The sequence below is a fragment of the Botryllus schlosseri genome, chromosome 7, assembly GCF_051294905.1.
Source record: "Botryllus schlosseri isolate E-star chromosome 7, Bs_hap1, whole genome shotgun sequence".
NCBI lineage: Eukaryota > Metazoa > Chordata > Ascidiacea > Stolidobranchia > Styelidae > Botryllus > Botryllus schlosseri.
The window spans coordinates 3,827,662-3,846,890 of NC_137242.1; the positions used below are offsets into that span (position 1 = coordinate 3,827,662).

General features: G+C 39.1%; 1 protein-coding gene across 1 annotated transcript in view; it reads right to left on the minus strand.

Moving 5' to 3' along the window:
• The window catches only part of LOC145442612 (hydroxysteroid 11-beta-dehydrogenase 1-like protein), a 35,454-nt gene continuing 16,225 nt past the window's right edge, over positions 1-19,229 (minus strand). The window contains exons 4-8 of the mRNA XM_080320575.1: positions 4,715-4,802; positions 3,616-3,719; positions 3,378-3,546; positions 1,013-1,068; positions 1-212 (exon numbers count right to left, since the gene is read on the minus strand). Of these exons, the coding sequence (XP_080176701.1) occupies positions 91-212; positions 1,013-1,068; positions 3,378-3,546; positions 3,616-3,719; positions 4,715-4,802 (539 nt within the window). The 3' untranslated portion in view covers positions 1-90. The remainder of the gene's footprint in view (positions 213-1,012; positions 1,069-3,377; positions 3,547-3,615; positions 3,720-4,714; positions 4,803-19,229) is intronic.

A 19,229-nucleotide genomic window follows, 5' to 3' on the forward strand; every position in this document is an offset into this window, starting at 1 on the left:
TAATCACAAAGTGTAATTTATTGATAGCGATCGAGTAATAAATACGCCTGCAATGCCTCATTTCGATACATGGTGAAAAGTAAAGGAGAATCACGCTCCGTAAATAAGATATAATAAAGCTTTATCGACGAACGACGGATTGATTTCTCGGATCAAGGGTGTGAAGCGTACATATCCCGGTAGGTAAACGTACCTCTCTCTCCTCAGACCTCCTGCGAAATAATAAAATGCGAAATAAAGTATCCGAATTATACGGTTGTCACCGAAATCTTGGCAGTGGTCAAGTATAAGTACCCAAGGCTTGTACTCCGGTCGAAGTAGAACTAACCCCGTAAATTTATACTCAACTTTACTAAACCATTTCAAGGAGAAGTATAAAATGAAGTTATGTATACTATCCTGTAAGTAGTTTCAAAAATGTCGATTTGGACGATGGGTCGCACACTTTTTCGCAGTTAATCGCTTGTAGACACTTTCGCAAATCCAGGGTGCATCTTCGAGACTATAAGCCAAAATAATTACCAGCGACTCTTCAAATATAGGTGCAATTGTCGAAAATATATTCAAATACCGAGATACAGGAGTCCTGATGCCCCAATTGTCCCGATGATTTCGCCCATAAAAGGGATGCAAGCTGCAAGCATATCCCTAAACTACTTTCTACCTTACAAAAATGAAAGAGTAGCCTAAGTAAAGTACGTAGGCTAGTATAGTAAGAAGAAGAGGAAGTACATAGTCTAAAACCTACATGATCATCCCGACAAAGTAGAAGTATACGCCATTGCAGACCACTTCTGCTGGTTATATATTAATACCTCCGGAGACTCAGAGTGCGGAAAATAATAATCGTGATAAATTCAATGCGATACAACAACACAAACTTTACAAAATCTAAAGTGCAGATAGTAGAAGTAGTTGAAAACGACAGCCATATGCACTTGAAAAGTGCTAACTTGAGTACTTAGAAAAAGTAGTAATAGTTCGTTACTGACCGCAACTGTGTTCAACATACCTTCAATAATTCCTGAAGCCGCATCCGCCAATGGGTATCCCTTTATGAGCTTCATCCTGATTTGATTCGAAAATAGCACGATAAAGAATGAAGGAATTTCATCGCCATTTTAACACGGCCGAATACTGCAGTTAACGTCATTCATTCATTATTTCAAAAGGGTATTTTTCGTGAAGTAAATTTAACTGGAACTTTATGGTGCTCTTTACGACAAAGAGCTAATTGGAAATGTTCTCTTGATAATTTACGTCAACATATCATCCATGCCATAACTGCCGCGCACCTCAAACCCTCCATTGGGGGAGGGGGCAAGCTCGGAGCTCAAGATCACTTCGCAAATCAACATAAATTATAGATTATTTTGTGGGAGATTGATACAACTCAAAAGTTTCCTCCGCGCTTCGCTCGATTTAATAATATATGTTTACTTTTTAATATGGGTATACCCTTCCCACCCAAAGAAAAAATACGCATCATTAATAAAACATTTCGACGCCGGCCATTACAGTTCCACGACACACCAAGACTTACGATGTTTCGATCAACATGCGACTTCGCGAAGTGTGTTACCAAATAAAACCTTGGAAAAAAGTGGCCGTCGCTTGTTGGCCGTCGCTTGTTGGCCGAAACCATGGCCAGTTGTCCATGGTCAATAAGCGCCTAAAAGATTGCCGACGCGGAATAGTTATGTGCTTGCTATCTGATGTCAACCCGCCCTTAGCTAGCTCTACCGGTAAATCCAATGATTTGGTTTGAGAGAATATTTGAAATTACCTATTACGGGGCCCCGCCTATAATATAGACGAATTTCAATCCGGAGTATGAAATTCATTTGCGCATTACATGACTTCACAGAAATATACACAGACTCCCAATAACACTAAAATGTGCGTTTCTGGTAGAGGTAAAACGCTCCGTCGCGTGCTAAATATTTCGCTAAGAAGCGATGGCGAGAGACCTCAACACCATAGAGATCGCACGTGTGCAGCTCGAATGAGGTGACTTTGTGAGGAATATGGCTGCTTTCAAACATTTTTCCCAATTTTAACTTCAATTTTAGATCACAACATATTTAGGGCGCAGTGTCCTTTTAATCTGGAGGTGGGTAAACTTTTCAGCTGTCGGGCGGCACTATATCAAATTGGGATTATCAATCAAAGCGCAATGTTATTTACTTAATTAAATGGGGGCCGAGGAGTAATTGAGATGATATCTATTGTAGGGTTACAATACGTCCTCTTTTAAGAGGATTTGTCTTCTTTTTTGACTTTTTTGAAAGCGTCCGCGAAGGACGCCATTTTGTCCTCTATTTTGCGATTTTGTCCTTTTTTTAGATAATTTTGGTCAAATTCACACGGCCAAATTCGACGAAGATGCTGTAAATCAGCACCGAAGTACGCTCCGGTGGGTATTTCGGGAACTGAGCCGGAAAGTTGACCTTTTTTTGATAATGTGGAAGAAAAACTGGATTTTGGGCACTTGGCGAGAAAATTGACCTTTTTTTAGACAACCGACCACGAAGTGAGAAAAATTTACCATTTTTTCAGGATTTTCCTCCGGTTTTGCAAGCCTGAAAATTCTGAAAAATTGTCCTCTTTTCATATTTCCAAAATATGGTAACCCTAACTATGCATATATTTAAAGCAAATCAAACAATCATTAAATGATAACGTACAGGCGTCAGAAACATTGACAAGATTTTTTTAAGCTGTAAATAACCAATTTGGTAAAATTTGGGGAGAAAGGCGTCTGTGTCGATTCTTAGAAGCAGATGTAAATTTGAGTCCGTGAGGAACGATCCGTTCGCAGAATTGCTGATTATACTTTTGGTTCACCGCCAGGACAGACAATACTGACAGCGCTTCCTTAAATATATACGCTTCTACAATATATATAGTTGATATACTTCTACACATATCGAGGACAAATCTATACCTACCACACGCGCGAATCGGTGTCCCAAATACAGCAATAAAAGTAATAAAATTGCCGAAGTTGCCAATTCTAAATCGCACTCGTGATCCGTATTATGTTATTTCCGCTTTTAATTTCTGTGACGTTACCACTGAACTGAAATATTTGAAAATGGGTCGGTCTTGAAATCAGGCTACTACGTCAGCAATAAATTAAGCATCATAATAAGACTACAACTTGTCATAGTCATGGGGAAATATATGAAGAAAACGTATTGTCAAGTCGCTGCAAGAATTACATTTTTAGTGCGCATAAACTTTCTTAAGGCTTTCGCGGGCCGCACAAAACGGTGTTCCTGGCAGCATGCGGCCCGCGGGCCGTAGTTTGCCCACCCCTACTTTACTGTGATAATTCGTTCTCTACGAACAAATATCAACTCTACCAAACTTACTTAGTCGCCCATCTGGCCCCGACCGTGTCAATCGCGCCGAGATAGCATATCGTTATGCTCGGGTAATCCTCCCCTTTTAACATGAGCTCCATACTCAAGGACGAGAAAAATACAATGACGGCCGCTTTTGTGGCCCCATATGCAGCGATATTCGGCATAGCTGGTCGACCTATGAGTTTTATGTAACAACAACGATCATAAAATCTCATCGCCACATCTCGAGTATATAACGAAATACCTCCTTGCGATCCTACTACGATAAGTTGACCTTCCGACTGCTTAAGCGCGGGCATGGCTGCCGTTGCTATCTCGACATAGCTCCAGTAATTGACAGCAGTAGATCTGTAAGTAGGCCGTTCTGAAAATGTTTCGGCGATGATGCGCTGTACGCAATGTCCCGTTAATGAATGTTCATAATTCACACGTACATTTCACTGTCCGATTCCAGTTCTACGAAGTGCGATTGCTACATAGTTAGAGGTTGTCATGGTCAGTAACGGCGTAGCCTACTTCTAGTTTGTCTGAGTACTGTACTATAGGGTTTGCCTACTCGCCCAAATGGCTGCGTTTTGGGGCTATATACGTCATTCTCCACCACTACTAAACAGTTTTTGGGCAAAACTACTTACTTTTAACATGTTGGGCTTTGCGAAGTAGCCTAAAACAGAGTCCTTGGTAATTATGCGTTAGCCGCGAAGATACAACCTGTAATTTCGACAGTGGCCACCTCCGATTAACTGCTAAAAGAGTGCGACCCATAGAACAAACTTTTCGAAACTAATTACAATATTGCGCTGACAAACTGCGCTTGTTAAGGTGCAGTTAGCGTCTCTGCGGTGGATACGCTTAGAATTCTCATGATCAAGTAGTAATAATACATTGAATAATTTGGTTGGATGAGAATTCCAATGCTTTACGAATTTTAGATCCCTTCTCGGAAGGTCGTAGGAGTACTTTTCAGAACCTTTTATTTTCTGCGTCCTATGCGTATATTTGACACGCCCTGGAAATAGCTACTTCTACTCGAGTATATATTAACTGCATTACTTCTACTTTTTCTTGAGAGAGACACACACAGAGAGAGGGAGAGAGAGTCTTTATTTTCGTAGCAGCAACACTGACTGCCTTGATCACCTCTGGTTATAGTTAATCGGCGTATCGATATCATGTTTTATCAAACTGGACAGGCTAAACAGCAGCGCCGTTTCTAGGACCTTAACGAATTAACGCATCCTTTCTTGAAATTCAGATCAGGATATTTTGTTGGGCGTACCATGCAGTAAACGCGTATGTGACTAGCTCTACCGCCGTCGATTTATCGCTTCTCTGACACTTACTTCTTGAGGTATTCTAGATCTTCAGTGCTTCCATTCCATCTGAAAAGTCTTGCCTCTACGTGATTGAGCACCAAAATATCGAGCCCACCTGTGTACAGGGTATATTATCGTATGGTATTGAACAGGGTCGGGCAACATACGGCCCGCGGAGGGATTTTATGCGGCCCGCAGAGAGTTTCCGGTCTTATATGATGATGTGGCCCCGGCCGAAGAAACGTAAGTAGTGTAGTGGGGGTGCCTGGGGCTCTTATGAGCGGGTTGGTGACCTGCCGCGAAACCGGGGGTGATGACACCACCCTTCCTTTTCACGATCCTCCTACCGCGGTTTTTCACACTACAATACCAACTACATCTGTGCAACAAGAATACCCGAAAATAGTCGATCACCTGTGTTAATTTGTCACCTTGACATCAAGATAATATTATTCAAATTCTGGAAACATCGTAAAGTCTGTTATCAATAATATTAAGATTGTTGATCGCCTGTTTGTCGGATTATTCACACATTGATTTGAAACAGAACGTTGAAACTTACAACTCTATCAGTAATCGAATTATTTTTGTTACAATAGATGGAAATGCTATCATTATCGCATCCCGACATTTCAACATATTATAACACGCAAGAGAGTCAATCACTGAAATGGAATTCATTCGCGATACGCAATATTATAAAATCGAGATAATCCGAAATGAAATATTTTGACTTTGTCATTATATGAATTGAAGTCGGATTGACAAACATGATCGCTGACTTTCACTCGGCTACATTCAGATTAATTTATTCCCCCCATCGCTCGCGACTTGATAATACACAAACGAAGAATTATCTATCTCACAGAAACCGCTCTAACAGAGATTGTAATACACAATAAGTAATTATGGCAACACAGAACCACCATCCGCTTTACTCGGTAACTATGTGAAAAGTGCTATCGGTTCTAACCCTAATCTTTTGCGAGATTAATCCTTTTCACGACTTGCGGTGTAACAAAAGTTGAATCGTATCCGAAAATGTTAATTTATCACCTTGACATCGAGATAATATATTTCCAGATCCATTATTACGAATAAAGTTTTTTACTTGTATGACTGATTATTCACATTCGGAACAAAAGACTTTTGTCGCGTTCGAGTGACTGGAAAGTGGAAATGAAATCTCTATACGTCTCGATATTTCAACATTTTACAAAACTCAAAGAGTCAATCACGAGAAACATTGTAGAGTTTAGATCCGACTTACCCGATTATATCACTTCAACATGCAAACTAGATTAATCAATCCTGGTTGAATTCAAATTCCTAGTATGTGGCTTTTTATTTAACTGTAGAAGTCGTTGCTATTCTGTAATTCTTACTCGACGAATATGACTTAACATTGAGTGTACGCAGGGTTGTATTAACTCGAGTCATGACTCGACTCGAGTCCGACTCGAGTCACGATTTTCTGATGACTCGACTTGACTCGAGTCACTTTCTCAAAATACGGAAATGACTCGACTCGACTCGAGTCTATTTTTGTATTGACTCGACTTGGACTTGAGTCATTACGCATGACTCGAACCAAGTCATATGACTCGAGATTCTGACGGCCAAGACCGACATTTCATTGTAATTTCGAAGAATAGTAAAGTAATCACACTATTGGGATTTCGTTTATTGGTACTGGTACTTGAAAATGTGACCAGAAACTGCTAAAAGTGAGGAAGATTAGTGTAGTATAAATGCGAAGCATTCGATATCACCAAACAGAGCTATAAAAAGTAGGCTTAACCAAAATTTAACTGGAAACTGAGCAGTCAACACAATGACTTAGACTCGGACTCGAGTCATAATACCGTGACTCGGACTTGACCCTCTTCTCGCAGACTTGGACTTGGACTTGACTCGGTGGTGAATTGAAAATGACCTGACTTGACTCGAGTCAAAACTATAAAAGTGAGAATGACTTGTGACTCGTAACCTTGTGACTTGGTTACAACCCTGAGTGTACGAGAGTAGTTAGTATGATCGCTCGTGACCTGGCAGGGGCTCTTATGGGTGCGGTCGCATGATAACGCGAAACTCGTGGTGGCATGCGGCTCTTATTTCTTATGGGCGCGGTCGCATGATAGCATTACGGAGATAGGGATCGGTCGCATGCTAACGTTTTCGGGTATAGGCGGCGGCGGCATGCTAACGTGAAAACTCGTGGTGGCATGCTAATGTTTTTTGATATACGTGCGGCGACATGCTAACGACGATGTGTCTGTCATGTATTCTTACGAGATCTCTGGTGACCTGCCGTTGTGTCTTATGGCGGGGGTGGCAAGCGGCTATTGTGTCTTGTGGTGGCACGGTAACCCTTTTCAGCATAGGGATCGGTCGCACGCGGCTTCGTTGTTGGCATGTCGTACTTTCGGGTATAGACTGCAGGCGGCATGTCGTACTTTTAGAAAAAAGGCTGTGAAATAGTTTGCTAAATCTAAGAATCCGCCGCATGGTAATTTTTTGGTAATTAGTTTACCAGAGAACCGGCGTAGACGGTGATTCCAATACCAACAATAACCGCGTTCACAAACTAACACTTCAAATAGGTGTGAAATAGTTTGCAAAACCCCGCGAGCGCTGACAAGATAATGTCTCGGACATAACCATCTTTCGCGGCTTCGTGTTACAGGCATATCGATCGCTCACGCGGCGAAATTTTCGTAAGCAGTTTGTCACAGAGCTTGATTTCACTCGTAAAGATTTAATAAGTAACGAATAACAGACCGCCAGTGTCGGTAACTTGAATAGCGATAAATTGTCACTTATTTCTACTCTAACCCTAATCCTTTGTGAAGTGTACGCTTATTCAAAAAGGTGTGAAATAATTCTAAAATCCTACGATCGCTCACAAGATAACACCTATAAGACATAACCATCTTTCGTGACTTGTGGTTACATACATCCCAATCGCTACAATGTAATATGTTGGTAGTTTGGTGCAGAACTGGATTTCACGAGTCTGATATAATAAGAATATTACCTATTAAGTAATAAGCACCGAATAACAGAACCGTCGCAGACGGTGACTTGAATATCCAAGATTTGATACTTTTCGCGATCGCTATATGTTTCACGTTGACTTTGGTTGCGTGATGCGAATCATGAGAATATCCAATCAATGTGTCAATTTATCAACTTGAAATGAAACTCACTACACAAACCAAGTTGATTCGTATTTGAATGTGTTGATCCGGTACAACTCTAATCCTTTGAGAAATCCATTTACCGCGATCAGTTGATTCGAACGTAACCTGAATATAGCTGACTCCAAACTTCAGGCGCATCGAATTATTCACACATTCCACGCCGCTGTTTCACACCTATAGAATCAATACCAACTAACTAAACAAGAATCAAGAATCACAAGTATGCACATACAATAATTGTATTCATTACTGAGAAATCAAACGCTTATCAAAAACACGCAACTTAGCATTTGCCAACTCTAGCATTACCAAAAAATCCAGGCATTGTTGATTGAGAATCCTTGAGACCTTATTATCAAAAATGTTATAGTGCGGCGTCGGAATCCATTCGCGGGATGTACGAAAGGTAAATTGGGGTAATCCAAAATGAAATATCTCGACTTTGACATAGTCTGAATTGAAATAGATTGACAAACATGACTACCATCTTTCCAAGTACCATTTCGATATTATACGCATGTTGATTTGAAACAAGTTAACATTACAACTCTATTCACGATCCGGCTTTCCGTTTGTCAAAGCGACATTTTAACATCTTACCATACTCAAAAGAATTATTCATAACATTAACCGGTGTTAAAAATCAAGTTTTCACTTACTTGATTATATCACTGCAACTCATAAATTTGAATTAATTCATCCTGGTTGTATTCATATGACCGATAATTTTTAATCAACTGTAAAGGTCGTTACTATTCTGTAAGACAAAGTATTTACTAATCGGTGCATATACGCGATTTGACATAAACCTATTATATTTTGAGTATACGAGATTTGAATGTCTGAACAATAACTGAGAATTAAATTATCACAATTGAATCCATATATGACAGCGTAAAAGATATTGGAATGTCAGCAACTCTGCACGGTCATAGTTACTACCGCTAATTTACCCGGCCAACTCGTCATGATCATTCCTGAAATCAACACAAGCGCGACCACTGACTTGAGTTAACCACAAAACGGCATCAAGTTTTTAATCAAATTGCAGCGGACGGATAATTTGAATGCTAGTTATGTTTTGTTGTAATTGAGTGTACGGAAATAGTATTACGTCTCGGTATCTTACCATCTTACCATATTCAAAGAGTCAACCACAAAAAACATTGTCAAGTAAATCCGTTACCCGACTCAAACTCAAACAGTATCAGTATGAAAAACAGCCAAGCATACACGAGTCCATACAATCATTAAAACCTAAAATCCATAACAAGTTCGGTTGTACTCATATCCCTACGACGCATCATTTTTATCCAACTTTAAAAGTCGTTACTATTCTGTAAGAGGAAGAGGAATTACTACGCGGTATATTCTGCAAGACAAACTAATTACTACTCGGTATATTTTGTAAGGCAAAAGTAATTACTCTTCGGTACAGGGGACTTGAGCTTAACATAATATGTTTGAGTATACGAGATTTGAAAGTCCGACCAACGTAGTTGAGAATTAATTTCTTACAATCGAACGATGGTGTTATATTCAAAGTTATCATGCTGTGAACATAAGGATTGACACATTGATTTGACATATGAGATTTTGTAATAGTTGATCATTACTTTATTATTAAATTATTTGCGTTAATTAGACCCGGCGTTGTGGTAAATGTTATGACAGCAACAAACTTTTCAGTACCAATGTTATTAACATATTAAGCTGTAAAACTATGTGTGTCTGAAATGTTCTTGATAGGAACATTACTCCACCTTGGTAAAAATCACTCTGCGTATCGCGGATATCAGAAAATATTTCCAGTAACCAAGACTAAAGATGAAACGACAATATCGGTATTATTACATTCAACAATCAGTACAATTATTAAAATCTATCGTTTGCGATAAACAGCACTAAAGATGTAATAATTCCAGTATTCATTCATCCTATACAAAATGCTTTATTATCCCGATTCCCAACGGGTAATTGAAACGACTAAGTGTAGAATCAGTATATCACAGTATCGTTACTATTGAATCCAACGATTTATTGTCGGAATTTGTGACGGAGAATTGAAACATATGCACTTCACAGAGTGTGAAAATATCACTTTGAGTATCGAGTACCGTTCGAAGCTAGCGATCAATTCTTAATCATTTCAGTAACTCCCCATTGTGCGTGCTAAATGTAAAATATCGCGAGGTTATACACTCTAAGACTTTGATCATTACAAAAGTAAATTGTGATATGTTTGTTAGATGCATCCAATTCAGTTAGAAATGTCTGGTGCACAACAATCGTAATATCAAAAAGTACTTGCTACACTGTTATTTGCTAAACGTGTTTTGCATTGTTGTTCATTTGTAGTATTGATTGAAATTGTTCTTGAACCCTCAAATAATAATTCCTGACATGAAACCAACCCGCTGAAAGTCGTTACCATCACGAAGATACAATGTGTACGATGTTTGTCAAATGTGTCCTACCTGGCCAACAGAAAACAATTTTCACTCACTTGAAATGAAGCCAATGTGATGGTCTCCATTCGATATTTTGTTTGTGTCAAATACTTTGCAATGAACACATTTGTGTGGTTGAGCTTTACATCATCAAGCTGTTATTTGTAAATCAAGATTTCGGTAAACTTGTAAATGTATCGTTTAACTAACCGACATTTAGTGATTGGGGAACATACCAGACGATACACATCCATCTCCGAAATACTGCGTTGATCTTAATTTCCATCATCGTGATAATCGAAGTACATTTCTTTCGAATTCGTAACAACCGACTATGACATGATAAATTTTTGACAAGTTATGCTTAGAAGATTGGTTACATATCGCGAAAAAAATAATATACCACTCATATTGATACTGTTACTCCATTGATCGATATTTTCAAACGAGTAAAATTTATTACTTGAGTTTCCCCGCTTAATGTAAATGAAAACTCAACCGTCTTTTAACATCACAAAGACATTGATAAAAAAGTAGGCAATCAAACACAACACTTTGTACGACACTAATTATTGTTCCACACATCTCATTTCATACTAAGTGTATACGAAAGATATTCATGACACATGAAAATATTCCCATGCTACAAACCTGTACAATGATTGGTGGTGCTTTCAAACTGTTTCGATATCACAAGAAATTTATTGTCTGAATGGGTGTTCATGTATCTTAATAATCAAATAGTTCAACACAGAACTAGTACGAACAGAAACATCAGAGTTGTATACACAAAAGTTTGTATGTGCACAGTATGCGAATACCATATGTAAGTCCAGCACAATCGTGGTATCCATCCGATTTAGTTAACACAATTTACGACACCGAGGTCGCCTCATCTTTCGTAAGACAACAAACCAAGGCTTCAGGATATGTCCATGTCATAGCACTAAATCAGCTACTCCAACAACAGAGCACATATGTTTTCTAGTTACGGTGCTTACATCTTACACACAAATCAATCTGCTTTGCTAACGAAAAGTGCTGAGTCATCACATGGTTGTCCTCACAACAATACAACTAAAACATACTATCATACAAAATGGCCGTTATGGTCACCAATGGTACATCGTACAAGTAACAAGTCTCGAGAATCCAGTTATTCAAAAAACGTGAAAGTATTTCTACACCAAGTCGTTATGTTGACGAAGACGTATATTGTAATATCATGATCGATTTGTATTCGTTGACCACAAAATGTCACTACTCTAAATAATTATTTTTCACTCAAACACAAAAACCTACTTGTCGCCATTGGTTTTCATCAAGCACGAGTTCAAGAAACTTACTTACTACGACATGAATTGTTATTTTATGTTGTGTAAATAGGTAATAATTAATTCAAGTAACTCTATATCAACATCATCGAGCTGTGCGAATAGATTTGCATGTGGTCTTGTGGTTTTAATCGAAGTACACAGTACGGGCTAATGTGGAGTCATCTCTATTGTACAGCAACTCGGTAATCGTAATGCATGAACATTTAAACAACGATCTCGTTTCGTCACGCGAAAAACATCTTCACTATCCCGACCCGCTGATACTCTACACAAGATGTGTAAATCATTTTCATACTCGTAATATTACGCTAACGAGATACCGACGTCAAGCGAAAACGTTTAACAACACCAACGACACTAAACATACGATACCTACCCAAGTAAAATTTCCATTTTCACTCGGAGGTCAGCCGTTACCTGAGTAAAAATACCATTATTCTTTGGAGATTTATCGTTCAATCAGAGTAACAAAACATTTTCACTTGTGGGTCCATCGTTTCCCAGAGTAACAAGCCCCCTTTCCTTTGGGAATCTATTTTTTTTTCCGTGGGTAACAAATCTTTTTCACTTGGAAATATCTTTTTTCCTCGGGTAACACACCTTTTTCGCTTGGAAACATATTTTTTTCCCTGGGTAGCAAACCTTTTTCACTTGAAAATATATTTTTTTTTCCCGGGTAACAAACCTTTTTCACTTGGAAATATGTTTTTTCCTTGGCTAACAAACCTTTTTTCACTTGGAAATCTATTTTTTCTCTGGTTAACAAACCTTTTTCCCGGGTAACAAACCTTTTTCCCTGAGCAACAAGCCATTTTCACTTGGTGGTCCGTCGTTTACCTGAGTAAAAATATCATTTTCCTTTGGGGATCTGGCGTTTACCCGGTGTAACAATACATTTTCGCTTGGAAAAATACTTTTACCTAGAGTAACTAATCATTTTCTCCTGGGTAACAATCCCTTTTCGTCTGGAAACTATCATTTAACTGAGTACCAATACCGTTTTCACTTGGAAATACATTTTTTCCCTGGGTAACAATACCATTTTCGTTTTGAAAACTGACAACCACACCGGTCAATTTGATATTTTTGTATATTGTTACAACGAACAGTGACGGAAATATACACAGACTACCGGTTTCAGAGTACACCCCATCGGTCGTATCACGTCAATATCATCGGTTAACCACATACAATATACTCTTGTACACCGAAATGCACGCTTTGGAAAATTGGACAATAGGCTGCGATAGTTCTGCGATGTCCGGGTTCGTGCTTTAGATTTTCCAGAGTCAAAATGTCTGAATAAAACACCTCCTCGACGATGGTTGGTGTGTGGATAACGGTGTTCGGAAAACGGTTGGATTTATGTCGCCCATCGCGATAACAATTCCTGGTCGAGTTTTCCTCCGGCATGTTTGCTATATTGTGTCTTTATTGGTCAATGTATGTCTCGACATTCAGTTTGAAATCGGATATGATAAAGTATGCAACCGGATCCGGATATCAACTCTGAATCGATAAACCAATGAACAATATTCAAAGTAAACATGTCACACCCTGTGTTTCCACGAAAAAATACCATCCAGACATACGTCGCGCTTGTTTGCCCACATCAGTATACGCGCAAATGGAGGTGTGTGACATTGCATGCAATGTGTTGGTATACAAACATCGATCCACAGACATTATCATAGCCGGTAGTTTTGATGTAGATCGAATGTCACCCGATAACAATACCAATAAGCCACATTGCAATGACTCTGAGTCCCCGCTATTACATCGATATTTCGACACCGGTGGCTGATTTACTCGATGGTGTTATCGTGTTGTTACATTGCAAGATAGTCATGACCCTATCTCCGGACAGATCACCCAGACCAATTGGATACATCGGTCGATATCCGTCGTGTTGTCGACACCGAAGTTTTCTGCTGAGACTGCAGCGTTTGACCAATGTGAACTATCGAAGTACGGTGCTCGAAATGATTGCGATCAGTCTTTCAGTCACGATGCATGGATGTCGCTACTCCCACATAACGACTCCAGATAAATATCGTGCAAATCTCGGACTGGTACTGTGATCCAATAAGGTGTGCCTCTGTGAAGACTGCAATCGTACACCACAATAGAACACTACCTCGTGATTTCACTCGCAATCAAAAAAACACATCATCGTAAGGGTCCATTTCGCCCGGTGCCATTTCGAAACGGTCATCGCCACAAGAGATCGGTAACATTTTGAAACTATCATCACCACAAGGCTATCGACGTCGTTTCAGTTGGTCATGTCAATCCGTTTTACAAAGTACCGTTTTTCGAGTCCCTGCACCATAGTGTTACGACACAGACAAGAAGCGTCGGTGGAAATAATAAAACACGGAAAGCACACTTTGGTGTTATTTGACATGGATTTTACACCCGACGAACCTTACATTCGAACGATGCATTGGAACGACGCTTGTATTATTGACGTAGAAGGAACAGAATTGTATCGATTTATTGGTTTCGTACATATCCAGCAAAAATCTGGTTATATGATTGTACACGGTGAATGTCTGTGAACGCTCTATTGGTATATTCTGTGCAGTTCACTTTCACCGTCGTGCGAATAACCCATGTTACGGTTCCATCTTTGTGTGTCTGTATGTCATGCTCAGACGGACTCAGAGTCATTGCAATGTGGCTTATTGGTATTGTTATCGGGTGACATTCGATCTACATCAAAACTACCGGCTATGATAATGTCTGTGGATCGATGTTTGTATACCAACACATTGCATGCAATGTCACACACCTCCATTTGCGCGTATACTGATGTGGGCAAACAAGCGCGACGTATGTCTGGATGGTATTTTTTCGTGGAAACACAGGGTGTGACATGTTTACTTTGAATATTGTTCATTGGTTTATCGATTCAGAGTTGATATCCGGATCCGGTTGCATACTTTATCATATCCGATTTCAAACTGAATGTCGAGACATACATTGACCAATAAAGACACAATATAGCAAACATGCCGGAGGAAAACTCGACCAGGAATTGTTATCGCGATGGGCGACATAAATCCAACCGTTTTCCGAACACCGTTATCCACACACCAACCATCGTCGAGGAGGTGTTTTATTCAGACATTTTGACTCTGGAAAATCTAAAGCACGAACCCGGACATCGCAGAACTATCGCAGCCTATTGTCCAATTTTCCAAAGCGTGCATTTCGGTGTACAAGAGTATATTGTATGTGGTTAACCGATGATATTGACGTGATACGACCGATGGGGTGTACTCTGAAACCGGTAGTCTGTGTATATTTCCGTCACTGTTCGTTGTAACAATATACAAAAATATCAAATTGACCGGTGTGGTTGTCAGTTTTCAAAACGAAAATGGTATTGTTACCCAGGGAAAAAATGTATTTCCAAGTGAAAACGGTATTGGTACTCAGTTAAATGATAGTTTCCAGACGAAAAGGGATTGTTACCCAGGAGAAAATGATTAGTTACTCTAGGTAAAAGTATTTTTCCAAGCGAAAATGTATTGTTACACCGGGTAAACGCCAGATCCCCAAAGGAAAATGATATTTTTACTCAGGTAAACGACGGACCACCAAGTGAAAATGGCTTGTTGCTCAGGGAAAAAGGTTTGTTACCCGGGAAAAAGGTTTGTTAACCAGAGAAAAAATAGATTTCCAAGTGAAAAAAGGTTTGTTAGCCAAGGAAAAAACATATTTCCAAGTGAAAAAGGTTTGTTACCCGGGAAAAAAAAATATATTTTCAAGTGAAAAAGGTTTGCTACCCAGGGAAAAAAATATGTTTCCAAGCGAAAAAGGTGTGTTACCCGAGGAAAAAAGATATTTCCAAGTGAAAAAGATTTGTTACCCACGGAAAAAAAATAGATTCCCAAAGGAAAGGGGGCTTGTTACTCTGGGAAACGATGGACCCACAAGTGAAAATGTTTTGTTACTCTGATTGAACGATAAATCTCCAAAGAATAATGGTATTTTTACTCAGGTAACGGCTGACCTCCGAGTGAAAATGGAAATTTTACTTGGGTAGGTATCGTATGTTTAGTGTCGTTGGTGTTGTTAAACGTTTTCGCTTGACGTCGGTATCTCGTTAGCGTAATATTACGAGTATGAAAATGATTTACACATCTTGTGTAGAGTATCAGCGGGTCGGGATAGTGAAGATGTTTTTCGCGTGACGAAACGAGATCGTTGTTTAAATGTTCATGCATTACGATTACCGAGTTGCTGTACAATAGAGATGACTCCACATTAGCCCGTACTGTGTACTTCGATTAAAACCACAAGACCACATGCAAATCTATTCGCACAGCTCGATGATGTTGATATAGAGTTACTTGAATTAATTATTACCTATTTACACAACATAAAATAACAATTCATGTCGTAGTAAGTAAGTTTCTTGAACTCGTGCTTGATGAAAACCAATGGCGACAAGTAGGTTTTTGTGTTTGAGTGAAAAATAATTATTTAGAGTAGTGACATTTTGTGGTCAACGAATACAAATCGATCATGATATTACAATATACGTCTTCGTCAACATAACGACTTGGTGTAGAAATACTTTCACGTTTTTTGAATAACTGGATTCTCGAGACTTGTTACTTGTACGATGTACCATTGGTGACCATAACGGCCATTTTGTATGATAGTATGTTTTAGTTGTATTGTTGTGAGGACAACCATGTGATGACTCAGCACTTTTCGTTAGCAAAGCAGATTGATTTGTGTGTAAGATGTAAGCACCGTAACTAGAAAACATATGTGCTCTGTTGTTGGAGTAGCTGATTTAGTGCTATGACATGGACATATCCTGAAGCCTTGGTTTGTTGTCTTACGAAAGATGAGGCGACCTCGGTGTCGTAAATTGTGTTAACTAAATCGGATGGATACCACGATTGTGCTGGACTTACACATGGTATTCGCATACTGTGCACATACAAACTTTTGTGTATACAACTCTGATGTTTCTGTTCGTACTAGTTCTGTGTTGAACTATTTGATTATTAAGATACATGAACACCCATTCAGACAATAAATTTCTTGTGATATCGAAACAGTTTGAAAGCACCACCAATCATTGTACAGGTTTGTAGCATGGGAATATTTTCATGTGTCATGAATATCTTTCGTATACACTTAGTATGAAATGAGATGTGTGGAACAATAATTAGTGTCGTACAAAGTGTTGTGTTTGATTGCCTACTTTTTTATCAATGTCTTTGTGATGTTAAAAGACGGTTGAGTTTTCATTTACATTAAGCGGGGAAACTCAAGTAATAAATTTTACTCGTTTGAAAATATCGATCAATGGAGTAACAGTATCAATATGAGTGGTATATTATTTTTTTCGCGATATGTAACCAATCTTCTAAGCATAACTTGTCAAAAATTTATCATGTCATAGTCGGTTGTTACGAATTCGAAAGAAATGTACTTCGATTATCACGATGATGGAAATTAAGATCAACGCAGTATTTCGGAGATGGATGTGTATCGTCTGGTATGTTCCCCAATCACTAAATGTCGGTTAGTTAAACGATACATTTACAAGTTTACCGAAATCTTGATTTACAAATAACAGCTTGATGATGTAAAGCTCAACCACACAAATGTGTTCATTGCAAAGTATTTGACACAAACAAAATATCGAATGGAGACCATCACATTGGCTTCATTTCAAGTGAGTGAAAATTGTTTTCTGTTGGCCAGGTAGGACACATTTGACAAACATCGTACACATTGTATCTTCGTGATGGTAACGACTTTCAGCGGGTTGGTTTCATGTCAGGAATTATTATTTGAGGGTTCAAGAACAATTTCAATCAATACTACAAATGAACAACAATGCAAAACACGTTTAGCAAATAACAGTGTAGCAAGTACTTTTTGATATTACGATTGTTGTGCACCAGACATTTCTAACTGAATTGGATGCATCTAACAAACATATCACAATTTACTTTTGTAATGATCAAAGTCTTAGAGTGTATAACCTCGCGATATTTTACATTTAGCACGCACAATGGGGAGTTACTGAAATGATTAAGAATTGATCGCTAGCTTCGAACGGTACTCGATACTCAAAGTGATATTTTCACACTCTGTGAAGTGCATATGTTTCAATTCTCCGTCACAAATTCCGACAATAAATCGTTGGATTCAATAGTAACGATACTGTGATATACTGATTCTACACTTAGTCGTTTCAATTACCCGTTGGGAATCGGGATAATAAAGCATTTTGTATAGGATGAATGAATACTGGAATTATTACATCTTTAGTGCTGTTTATCGCAAACGATAGATTTTAATAATTGTACTGATTGTTGAATGTAATAATACCGATATTGTCGTTTCATCTTTAGTCTTGGTTACTGGAAATATTTTCTGATATCCGCGATACGCAGAGTGATTTTTACCAAGGTGGAGTAATGTTCCTATCAAGAACATTTCAGACACACATAGTAGGGTTAGTTCGGATATCAATAATTTTCACTATCCGGATAACGGATATATCCGGATATTTTGGAATTTATCTAACCGGTTAACCGGATAATAACTGCTAAGTGAGACAATCGATTTCATTAGGTCTGCATGTAAAACGGATCGCAAAATCATTACACAGTGTTATTGTAGAGTACCTACCTACGTGCGCAGTATGAGCGAATACGAGAAAAACCACGCAAATTTAATGTTCACTGCTTCTGCAATGCCCTATTATAAAGCACAGATGCATCAATTGTGGGATCCTGTAGCCGGGACCGGAATTTTGTAACAAAGAGTCCACGTTCATTGAATGCTTTTTCAGCTTCCACAGAAGTGGGCTGAATAGAAAGCAGCGCTTCGTAGAAAGACAAAAGGTTGGCAGGTCGTACACCGGAAACTTCAACGGCTTTACATCCTTTTGACCATCCTTATGTTTAGGTTTGGAGTACTAGAAGGACGACTAGCTGATACTGGAATTGATGCCGACATCATACCTCGCTCTAATTCACGTGATCAGGCACGCAGCCAGCCGAAAATGTAGGGGGATTGAAATAAAATCAGGGGGTCTCGATTTTTTTTCGAATTAATCATCAGCGGAAATCAATTACGCTTGCACGCACGCACATTTTTGCGAACATTCGATGTCATTCAGTTTCGCGGTGTAACTCTCAGAATCACTAATTAGAATACACTTAACGGCATATCGTCAACAAGCCATCGAGAGATAGGAGCCAATGCATGCTGGGTCCGAGATGGTTAGGCCAGCGATTATATCGTTCGTAGGCCTATTGCAGATGCGATTGTGTAGGTCAACGATAATATCGTGAGCACCAAGCCAATGAAGATGCGATTGTGCAGGCCAGCGATGGAATAGTGTGTGCACTGCACATGGCCTATTGCAGATGCAATTCTTCAATCCAGTGGAACTATCGGCTTGTTGAAGACGCGATAAATCAGGCCAGAGACGATAGCCGAGCGCGCGGCAATCAATGACCTAATTTAACGATCTTCTCAGCTGGAGATCGCGTCACATTACATT